This window comes from Diorhabda sublineata, chromosome 3 (genome assembly GCF_026230105.1).
Source record: "Diorhabda sublineata isolate icDioSubl1.1 chromosome 3, icDioSubl1.1, whole genome shotgun sequence".
Lineage (NCBI taxonomy): Eukaryota > Metazoa > Arthropoda > Insecta > Coleoptera > Chrysomelidae > Diorhabda > Diorhabda sublineata.
In genome coordinates, this window is record NC_079476.1 from 12,644,400 (window position 1) to 12,656,662 (window position 12,263).

Sequence of the window (12,263 nt, forward strand, 5' to 3'; positions counted from 1 at the left end):
CTGCTCTTATCTAGCATATCTTGGATAAAAAAGAAATAAAATCATAACTTTTTCTTTTAAAACGAATATTATTAAGATGGCGGGAAAAAGGATCGTAATGATACAAAGTATTGAAGACAAGAAATTACAACATTCGAGAATTATCAAAAATATGTTTAATCAAATTTTTATAGCAGCAATTTCTATTCCATCTTGTCCCATACTATTATGTGTTGTGGTGACAAGGCGGAACCAGCTTTAGGGCCAATTTTACAACCTAACGTAAAACTGGAGATTAAACCAAAGTTTAAATTATGGTTTAATCTTAAGTTCAAATCAAGAATCAACAATATTGCTTTATTTTATGGGTTACAGTTAAACATTCATTTTTCTGCCAGTTTTCGCTATATAGCGTCAAAATATAACCAAAATTTTTTTCGATATTTGTTTCAAAGTTGAATAATTTAAAAAAGTTATATAATCAAAAATGACCAAGTAGTACTTCTGGTTAACCTTGTGAAAAAAATACAAGAAATGTTCATTATCATAGTCGAGTTCCTCAAATGTAAAGTGTAAATCTTGAATAATTTTACCAACACACTTTATAATATTGTAAAAATGTGAACAATTTGAAAAAGTTAGGTTCGGATCCTACGTTATATGTTAAACTGAATTTTAAACTATCCCCAGACCACTGGTAACGTTTTAACCGTAGTTTGTCCGTAAATGCCATTTTTTAAAAATTGATATCTGTAGTTTAAACTGACGTTTGAAGTTTAAAATTTACTTGCAATGTTGGGCGTTAGTCATCTTTTTCACAGTCTGTCATAAAACAACGCACCAACTTCAAATTCTATTTCAAGTATACAAAAAGTCTAAATAAGCTCATGAAATGTTAGAGTCTATTTATAATGATAATACTTAACATTAACTCATCTGGCTCTAAAACGGTTCTTCAATCAAAATCGAACCTTAACATTATATATCATTGTCAATGTTTTCTTCTATTGTGAAAAGAATATGCAATCAGAGTTCGTTCAACTAGATACCCAAAAATTACGACCAAAAGCTTTCTTCTTCATCATGACAACGCACCGAGGCAAAGTCGCTTTTAATTTCCGAGTTTTTATCCACTAAAAGTCTTCTTAACCGTTTACATCAGATTTAGTACCATGTAACTACCGGGTCTACCTAAATAAATTGCTAAAAGGGAAACGTTTTGACATTATTTCTGACATTAAGAAAAGCAGAGTAAATGCAAGCTATACTGCCAGTCATCGATTCAATGTTAGGATAAATGCTGCCCAGGTCATTATTTTGGAGGATATTTTCAAATATTATGGAAGCCAAATATTCGATACATATGGATGAAAGTAGCTAAATTAAATCGAACTCATAATAATGAACAAAAGATAATGCAATAGTACAATACTTCAGAAAGTCTAAGACAAGATTATTTTGGTATCTTCATAGAAGACGGAAAAATTAGATGCAAAAATGGCGAACAATTCGTCAAAAGATTATGAGTTGAACATTATAGGGATAAAAATATAGGCATGAATCTGAAAATCAAAATTATTAAAGTGGCTATAAAATACAAGTAAAAAATAGGACAATTAAGATAAATGATGAGAATAACGGATAAAACTTAATAATACACGATAAGGAAAAAAGATACTAGAAAAATAACAAAATTAGATGTATTGAGTTAAATCTATATTAATAAATAAAATAAATATAGTCGACGGTAAATATAAGGAATAAATTTTACTATCCCGCATTTTCTTGAAAAAAAATTGTTAAAAAATAATGTCGTTTCCTTTGATTTTCGGCGTACCGTACAGTAAAGACCAAGAGCTTATTTTCTTTTGGAATAATTTAAATCTTGGGCATGTTTCCTTCAAACAGTTTTTGCAGATTTTATTTTACACAAATGCTTTCTTTGGCAAATGTAATGCTGCTATTTTCAAAGATTTAACAAAAAGTTTTTCTGTAGCTCCGAATTGGTCCTAAATTAGGGTCTCCCTAAATTGCGTACAATAGAAAGACGAGTTCGGAAAACTAAAATAAAACGACGGTGACGGTTACTGCAGAAAGTTCATGAGAAAAATACTAAATTTTTATTATGGAATACGGTTGATCGATATATTAATAATTATTCTAAATTATATTGGAATAAATAGTAATATTAAAAAAGTTCACAGTGCAAATCAGCATCGTGATTTCATAAGTCTGAAGATTTATCGCCTGGAGAAATAAAGGGTAAATACTTAATCAACATCTGATCGGCTTTGTAGTGTCCATGATACCAAAGAAAAAACTTTTTTGGTAATTACGAGTAAAGTAGAATAAAATTGGCATTTCAATCCACATTAGATACTATTATATTTCTTTTAATATAAATCAAACCATTCCATTTATATCAATATAAATGTAATGAAAATTTGGATTTTATTATGAGAAAAACGTTTCATACAAATTGGTATATTATGCAACGAATGAAGAAAGTTATACTCTTCTTATGAGTATAGGAATGGTAAATTTAGTAGTGAGCAAAGTACTTTTTACCATGCTGCAGATTATTCTTTCTCTGAACAAATTTAAGATTGTAACTTAATCATAGGTTTGCCTAGTAGCAAGTTTGGAAATAGGGCAACACTGATGTGAATATGTCAAATCTGACATTGCCCTAATAAAATTTGACATTTTTAATGGTAAATGTATTCAAAACGTCTTTACATACGAGTGCTATTTGAAATGGAATGGAATTAATTCGCGAACATTTTCGTGCGATGATTTTCTATGATTTTCGACGGGGATTGAACCAACAACATTTTATTTGCCAGAAGTGTTCGAAAATATCAGGGAAACAAATCGCAGAAAACGAATATGCACCAAGACGATCCGAGCTCTCACACATCAGTTCAGTCAAAACATCGAATTGATGGCGTCGTACAGTCCTTATTTGGCACCCAATGATTTTCCGCAGATCAAAAATAAACTGCGAGTCCAACGTTTTTCTACACATAAAACGGTTGATGCGTTCAAATCACATGCTCAATCGGAATGGAAAAAATCATTCGACAATTGATTCAAATGCATGAAAAAGTGTAGTGATCTTAATGGAGAATATTTTGAAAAACAATAAAGCCATATCCAATCATAAATATTTGTTTTTATTTATCCATGTCAATACTTAGGTAGCAACTCTCGTATTTTTGTTAGCAGTTTCAAAATAACACCACAATATCCCACTTCCTACCCCAAAAATTTATTAAAAATAAAAATCAATAGTGAAATTCGTACAATTTTGTCTTGTCAAACCTGAAAAGTAATGCCTTTTCAGTTAATACAGTGCATTTTGTATCTCTATTGCAATAGAATTCAAGTGGTTGTTCATTAATATAGTTGATGGATAAATAGTATAATTTTTTCATAATTTATAAAAATCTTCCGTTTGCACTAGATGTTCGTGGTTTTTTGATTTGCGATAATGATATTTAATTTCCTCTGTAAAGCCAACCCTTAAAGCTGAACAGTAGCTAACTAAGTTGTCAATTTTTGTTGATTCTGCATATAAATCTATGTAGAGTACCATGATAAAAAATATTTTTCATAGTATTAGCAATATATGGTTTTGAACATAAATGAGCCATACAAATATCAGTTGAGTAAAACATAACCTTCAATAGACCCAATATTTCTTTTCTCGAAAATATGCTTTACTGACAGAAATATGTTTTTTGTGGAATGGAAAACGAATTTATGATGGAAAATAAATTTAATGTTTCCATTATTTGTTCTGCTGTCTTGTTTTTACGGAGATGATGGATTTGGCGGTTCGATATTATGTTTCTCTTGCGATTTGTTTTAAGATTGATTGATCACGTTTTTCAGGCGATCGTCTTACCACCTCTGGCGAAATGGCCTTACGAGAATGGTTTCACCTTCACAACTTGGTTTCGATTAGATCCGATAAACTCAGTCAATATCGAAAGAGAAAAACCTTATTTATATTGGTAAGTTAAATTATTTTTAGATGTAGTTACGAACTTATCTCTAATGAAAGTATGTACAGATGTGTAGTGCGACCATAAAAATATTTTGTATTCTTATCCTCGTGGAAATTTCTCACCGTACTATATATAAATATATAGGTGATTGTTGTGGCAATAAAACATCGAAGTATATTCTTTGTAATGCGTATTTCAAGATTTCAAATATTTATGTATTCATTATCGGGGAATTAATTAATCGAGAAATGTGTTATTTCAATTTTTGGTAAAAATAATATAATAATAATAAAAATATTGAATTCGTTTCAAATGTAGTAGCTGAAAAAATCATTCGAACGGCATACAAGGTTGTTGAGGAAATAATTCCTTCAAAGAATTTAGAACAGAAATTGCTGCGATAACCTTACATACTTAACTTGTAATGGTACTACGACCATGTTTGGTAAATAATTTCTATTATCATAGACTTAAGATTGAGAAGAAAATTAGAACTGCAATCAGCAAAGAATAGAGTAGGTACTGTAACCTCCTTAACAATCAGAATGATTAATGTAGTTCAAACAATAATTTCCAAGACACAAGCAATATTGTGTTAAGATGGCTATAAATAAAAACATTAACAATGGTACCACCCTACCTTTGCGAATATAATCCCATTAATATTATTTCGGTGGTTATAAAAGAAACAGTAGCAAGACCATAAAATACCCGTAAACTTGTATATCGATACATTAGAGACAAATGTCCGTTTCGGACTACTTTTAAAAAACTAGAAGTAAAGCTTTGTTACATGCTAGTAAAGAAAACGCAGTGTCTTTTGATATTCAGTAGGTAACCTTTATAAGATTATTAAAAAAAATTTCTCATTCTGGAACCCATGATATTTTGATAAAGATTTAATGAAAAGTCGAAACGTCAAATTTTATCTATCTTTTAAAAATTATTAAAAAAACGAATTTTGAAACAAAACAGACCTAAAATCAAGAACATTTAGAAAAAAGTCATTTTTATTATCATCCCTAGAATTAGTAGTATCAGAATAGTTAGTTTTATTATCATCAAAATCATTATCACAAATCGGTAAATTACATGGCTCTGAATCAGAAGAATCACTATTGCGAATAACACAAATGTTATTGATGGAATGGTTTCTTCCACTTAACAGTATTCTTTATTTTGTTTAACACTCGCTACATCTCAACTCTTCGATATGAACTAGACATTGTTTATAAATAATTCATTTATAAATCTACTTAACAAAGCTAATTGAAAAACATACGATAACAATACGATTTATCTTAAAAATATAGTTAGAAAAAATTGGGCACTAGTGCAATCGCCGGTAGACGTAAACATATGAAGCATGAATTTGGGGACTTACCTTCTTTTATAACGTCGGTCACAATCGGATACTTCCTTGTATTTGGTAGCAATGAAAGTGGGAGGTTTTTGTAAAAGAGTCTAGGTTACCCAGATCTGGCCCAAGTCTGGGCTCCTAGAGAACGGCCAAAGCTAGACTCTCTGGTACTAAGACTGGGAAACCACAGGCATGGCCAAGGCTGGATTATCCAGATCTGTCCCAAGTCTGGGTTCCTAGTGAATAGCCAAACTTAGGCTGGTTGGGTCAAGGCTGGCTCCCTTGTTATACAAATAGTTATAATCTTAATAAAATTAAGTAGTATTTACGTGTTAACGTTTACATAGATTTCAAAATCTTTTGTAATTATTATAATTATTATCCAAAGTTAGGTTGGCTTCGCTTTTGATAATATTACAGCCACTCTTTTCGGTTTTATTTTGACATGTTGAAACTCCTTCTAATTCTACTACTCTGTTTCCGATATCACAGAGTAAATTTTGTATATATGTGAATTATTAAGAAATTACTTCTTGTAGTTCGTGTTTATAAGAGACTTTATTAGGTATATCATTATTTACAGTGATACAATTGAAATTCTTTGAAATTTTTTTTAGAAATTTTTAGTATCATACAGTTGGTCATTGTATGTATTTTTATTTTACATTTTATAGTTAATTTTACGATGAGTCAAACGAAGACTTGAAATTTGAGATTCAAACTTTATACATCTTACACATATCACTTCAGTACAAAGATAATGAACACAAAATAGGTAATGATACTAATTTCATTTTATTATTATAAAAAATTTTACTCGTGCTACAAAACGAGTTATTGTGAGAGTAGGAACAGTGTTTCACAAAATAATCATTGTAACTTTGTTTTTAGTAATTTTTCATGTCATGCAGTTAGATGGACTAGTTAACTTGAATTTTGACTGACTTTGGTGTTGGCAAAAATAAACTTAAATCGTATGACTTATTTAAGTCACAGTTTACAGCAATTGTTCACTCGTGGTCGGCACCTTTGATCTCTGTTTCAATTTTTCCATTGCGCAACAGTACATTGATTCCCACACGCATGGAAGTGGAGCCAACTGATACAACGATCGAATGATGTTTTGTAAACTTATTATAACGGCCAGTAAGTAATAAATGACGAATATTCTGCGTATTGGATTTGTTCCCCAGGAGAGAGTGAATTCCTTTCTCAAAATTATGAAATTTCAGAACCAGTTTCAAACCAGCCAAATATTTCGAAAATTTATTTTCATAAGATAGTAATCAATGCAAAAAATACTTTATTTTACTCAATAGAAATAGCAGGATTGGAGAACCAACATTCTTTAAATATATGTTTTAAGCTTAACACGTTTTAACCAAATTGAACTGATATTGTCACGTTTACATCGCTAAATATCCGTAAATGCGAAAAAAATTACTTCATTTACTACCAATGTTATATGAAAATTAGGTCTGTGAAAATCGGAGATATCGACCACCAAATTGGATTGCCCATATAACATCAATTCTCCAACCATTCTCTCTTTTACTTGTTTTGCACAAGTTCAATCCAACTATTTATCCTTTGCTGTTTTTACTCATTTCATCATACCTAGGTTCTTTTGTGAATTTATACATACCCATTGCACAATACCTAATAAGTACCTTTTGCTTCTTACAGAGTGATAAAGGGAAAACAATAAAAATCATATATTAAATTATGTAGGTACCTATATAAAATTTGTTTTGTGTTTTTGTTTAGCAATTTAGTGAATACCTGAATAGATAAGGAAATGATTCTCATTTTACATATATACGGGGTACAACATACATACACAATATAATGACTTTTTTTATACAAAATATGACGTTGTAGCTTAGTGGTAGTATTAAACACCTTCCAGAAAGTTGAAGATTCAATAACAAAGAATGAAATTTGCATAGTACTTTAGAACGAAAGTGTTCATAGGTGGATGCAAATTTTTAGGTACAAATTATATTTTGCACTATACATCAAGAGTGTTGTCTCCAAATTTCCCCAGAATTTGATCAATATCAGTTCAGTAGTTTAGACTGTAGAGAAATGGGTAGATCACAAGAATTGATTTTGAAAATCTTATAATATATTTGCGTAAGAAAATAGAATAGAATAGAAAAAGTGGCAACAATGCTGTTGCTTAAAATCGGTTATATTATATAGGTATATTAAGGTGAAATATAATATATATCAGAAGTGTTATTGGTGATTTGGCTTTATAGACTATACTTGAACATAAAGCGTATCGTATTTTGCGATTAAAAGTTTATTTTTTAATAGTATTTATGCGCCAAAGGAGAAAAGTGAATTACCTATTATTGTCTAGGTACCGTATGTACAAATTTCCATCTGAAACTGGACAAAGATTTACAATATTTCCCATTAAGCAAGAGTTATTAGAGAAAGATATTTATTTCCTTGTCCTTTAGTGTTAAAATATATAAATTCTTGCGTTTGCATTATATATTTATGTTTTATAGTGTTATATAAAAAGCAATCCAACCGCGGTCCATACACACACTTTTATTATTAAAAATATCATCAACACAATACATTGTCGTTTTCAAAAGCAAAGGACAATTAAAAAAATTCATTTACAAAATAAAATGGTCTTTCTATCGGTCTTCATACATCAAAAGGTCTGTCTATACAAAAAACAATATATATGTGAAATATACGCCAGTTCCTTTAGGCGATTAGGCGGCGTTGCACGATGATGCATAAAAGGAATCTATATCATTACACTACTTTATTTAAGAACTAAAGAAATACTTTAAACGAGAAAAATAGTGATACTAGTCTTTGGTGTCTTCTAAAAATGATAGTAATTAGTATATTGGAAATATTTATTTTTCGAATAGGTTTTATCATTATAGGTAACTGATGAATTGATTTCAGTTTTAATTGTGCTCTCTGTCATTGTACAAATTTTATCTATATCCCTTAAAGGCTTACAAAAACCATCTCGAAGTACGGAAAGTGAAATGTTATAATATATAATAAAACGATTTGGTCTAGAGCCGTAATTGTTGTATTTTTATCTATCCTTCCTCTTCATTTTCAATCTACATGTTGAAAGTGTATATTCCCATACAATATTCCTTTTTATGATAACAAAAATCGTTCGTCATTTGATTTTAACATTAAAACAATAATCGTCCCACTCTCAACGGAAAATGCAAAGGTTACACAGCATTACCAATGTATTAGAGACATAGTGAGATAGACAATCTAAAGTCAGCGTAGATTATTAAAGTTAAAATAAGGATACTAGACTATACAAGGAATGTACATTTGTTTCTTTCTAACACATTGTCGCTTATGGACCGTGTGTTAAATCCCAAGTTACCACGAAATATTCCTAACACTGTATATTCTATAACATCACATAAATACATACAATTGAAAATATTTGAATGGTAAATAAAGCTTAAACTGTTCAAAAGACTTTGTTAATTGTAACAATTTTTGTCCAAGTATACAACAACAACAATATTATGAAACCAAAACAAAAATTATTGTATTGAGTTGCCTTCCTTGTGCACAGCTGTTATGTGAAACGGGAGTGACTAGGACCCGTCCAAAATCCAGCCGACAAACAATAACCTAATTCTAAACATAAACTAGATTATTCAGGTACTTATTTAAAATTATTATATATTGGATGTCATATTAAACGTTAGTCGAGTAATACTGAACGGGTTAATATTAATTGTACTATTTATAAAGTTAAAATTATTTTCCTTCGTTAGACTGTTGGCGTTTGCCGTTAAGGTCGATGAAGTTTAAGCTTCTTGAAAACTTTCATTATGATTATCTTACTTCGAAGTAGACGGTTGGGGATCTGTTGGTATGTTTGGTCAATGGTTACTTATCTTAACTTGGGATCGGTGAGTGGACACATCCAAATAAACTCACTCGTTGTTCTGTCAGATTATAAGTACTCCCGATGCAGTTCTGTGCCAAATTAATTTTCACAAAAAGAAATAATTCAAATTTTATTTAGAAAATTTCATTTTCATATGAACTAAAAGTAACAAAATAAATAAGGTACCTACCTTTTTCGACAAATATATGGACAATAATACCTCACATACCCACCTTGGCGCATATACTATATGATTAATCTCATTCTGTCAAATTACTAAACCCATTTTTATGATGGTACGTTGTGTTTATTGGTTATATTTTGAAAATTCTTAATAAAAATCGATCTCATACACCATGAGTACCAAAAATGTCTCGTCTGGTGCTTAAGGTAAACACTGAATAAAGTCTCTGCTAAAAATATTGAACTTTTTTTAGACAATACCCAACAGTTCTCTTTTCAAGCAAACGGGTAACGAAATAAACCGATAGAAGTCTTAATGAAATGATTTGAATGACGAGTATTAAACTCACAGCCTTCATAGAGGTTTTCGTCACAAAATATACTATAAGTTTTCTCATTCATATTTACACTACTTTTGGAGCAGCATTTCTTGAAATATAGGTGTTAGGAATATTTCATGGTGACATAGGATTCTACACACAGTCCATAAGCGACAATGTGTTAGAAAGAAACAAGTATAAATTCAGTGCATTACTCTTTTCCTAAAACATGATATCATAACAGAGCAAAGGTAGGTACAAATATCCAATTCTAACGTCTCTATTATCAATATCTCTGTAATTACAACCCCTGTAACTTACTTTCCTAAAAAATAAATTGGTCTAACGACGGAGAATGTCACAAGAAAGAACATAAATCTAATTATTTGCTAAAACTGAAAATTTTGATACGTACGATAAAGTACAATTTGGGGTTCAAATTTTTGGCCAAAGTTCAAGAACTGATGAGAGTGAACGGGTTTTGTTATTAGGCAAATAACAAGAATCGTCTGACTATCTTAGCCACTTTCCTAAGTTTTAATAGAAAAATCATAATCGTCCAAATGATTGAGTCTCTATTAGAATAGTTGCTAACGCGAATCATCCTTAAATTTGCTGGATTTTATGCTAAATAAATAATCGTTCTCTTATTCGATTCAGTCCTCGAATATGCTGTCCCCGAATTGCTCAGTGTGGTCCCCATTTTGCTCAATAGTGTCCTCAAACACCAAATTTGATAGTCCCCAAACTGCCCAAGTCCTCAAAACAACAGTTAGGCATATAAAAACTTTGGGGATAGTCCTCAAATTGACAAAATGTCCTCAAACAATCACTTACGGAAATATTTTGTCCCCAAACTAACACTTTGGCATACATACATACATATATATATATATATATATATATATATATATATATATATATATATATATATATATATATATATATATATATATATATTAAATATCTTATCTATTGTTTTTGTCAACCATTCAAAATCTTACACTATTTCAAGTTAATGTATCTCAATATTTTACTCAAGATTTCTGCGTAATCTCCTCTTTCCTATCTGCTCTAAAAATAGACCTGCTCATTTAAATAATTGAAGAGGCTGTTACCTGCACTACCAAAGATCAGAGAATCACTTCGCTTCAATTTACTTTTGTCTGTGAATTCAAGTTCTCGAACTATATATATAGAACCGTTATCCGAGCAGTGCGATAGTCAAATTTTAATAATTGTCTCACATCAAAAATCTATTTGCTTTCATTCATAATATTCATCCTTTGTGATTTGTGATTTTTTACGAATGTTAACAAGTATTTTTACGTACCAAAGAAAAATTATTCAGCTTAGAAAAGGAGTGAAATAAGATTTTTAAAATAGATTTCTGATTTATACTATAAAGCAAATGGAAAGTTATTTGGAGTTTTGACCTCAACTTAAGTTGAATCAAAAATCAAATTTTATTTTCAAGAAATCTTTATAACATAAAAAATCCATGTGCTGTTATAAAAGAGAACATTCCCGATTCTATTTCACAGATTATATCACGAAAAAACATTCATCTTCACGTCATAATATAACCTTTTGAAACGTTCACTGATAGCCGGTATATTTCTCCAGTGCGACAATAGTCACACTTGAAAAAATGATTTTATAGAGTGATTTACAGAATATGTCAAATCACTGAAAGAATTATTATTATTTCGTATAGCACTTAACAAAATTTCAGCTGATACTCGAATATGGTAATATTTTTGAAATAGAGTTGTGTGTCTTTAATTCTGAAAGTTTAAAAAAAAACTATATAGCTCTTTTAAATCTAAATATGTGATTGTGTAAGTTTAACATGATTCTCTAAAATTCTGTGAAAATATATATATATATATATATATATATATATATATATATATATATATATATATAAATTTCTTCATTTACAACAACATATTTCAAATAAGAAAATGAACTATACACACAAATTGATGGTTGTGCTATGGGAACTTCCATTTCAAGTGTTATAGCAAAATAAGTAATAGAAGATCTTGAGGAAACTGTCCTAAGCAAACTTGATATTCCATTTTTTTCCGATATGTGGATGATTGTATTACTGCTGTACCAAAGTATCAAATTGAAAACATAAATAAAAAATTCAATTCTTATCATAAAAAACTTCAATTCACAATCGAGGTTAAGCAAAATAATAGAATCAATTTTCTTGATTTCACATTATATAAAATTAAAAATAACATAAGAACAGAATGGTATACGAAACCAACTTGATATATTTAAAATTCAATTCGTGTCATCTTATGTCACAAAAAAGATCAATGATAATAAGTTTGGCTGATAGATCTATCCAACGATCAGATTCTGAATTTAGATGCTTAGCTATTCAAATAGCAAAATGATGAATAACATATTCAAGAAAAGGATAAACAGATACTACAATTAATTTAAAAACAAAACTGAAACGAAACATCAACACATAAAAC

The 12,263-nt window shown here is 29.7% G+C and overlaps 1 protein-coding gene across 1 annotated transcript in view; it reads left to right on the top strand.

The window, feature by feature from the left end:
* The window catches only part of LOC130440979 (neurobeachin), a 747,233-nt gene that overhangs the window by 404,671 nt on the left and 330,299 nt on the right, over window positions 1-12,263 (top strand). The window contains exon 6 of the mRNA XM_056774400.1: window positions 3,877-3,998. Within this exon, the coding sequence (XP_056630378.1) occupies window positions 3,877-3,998 (122 nt within the window). The remainder of the gene's footprint in view (window positions 1-3,876; window positions 3,999-12,263) is intronic.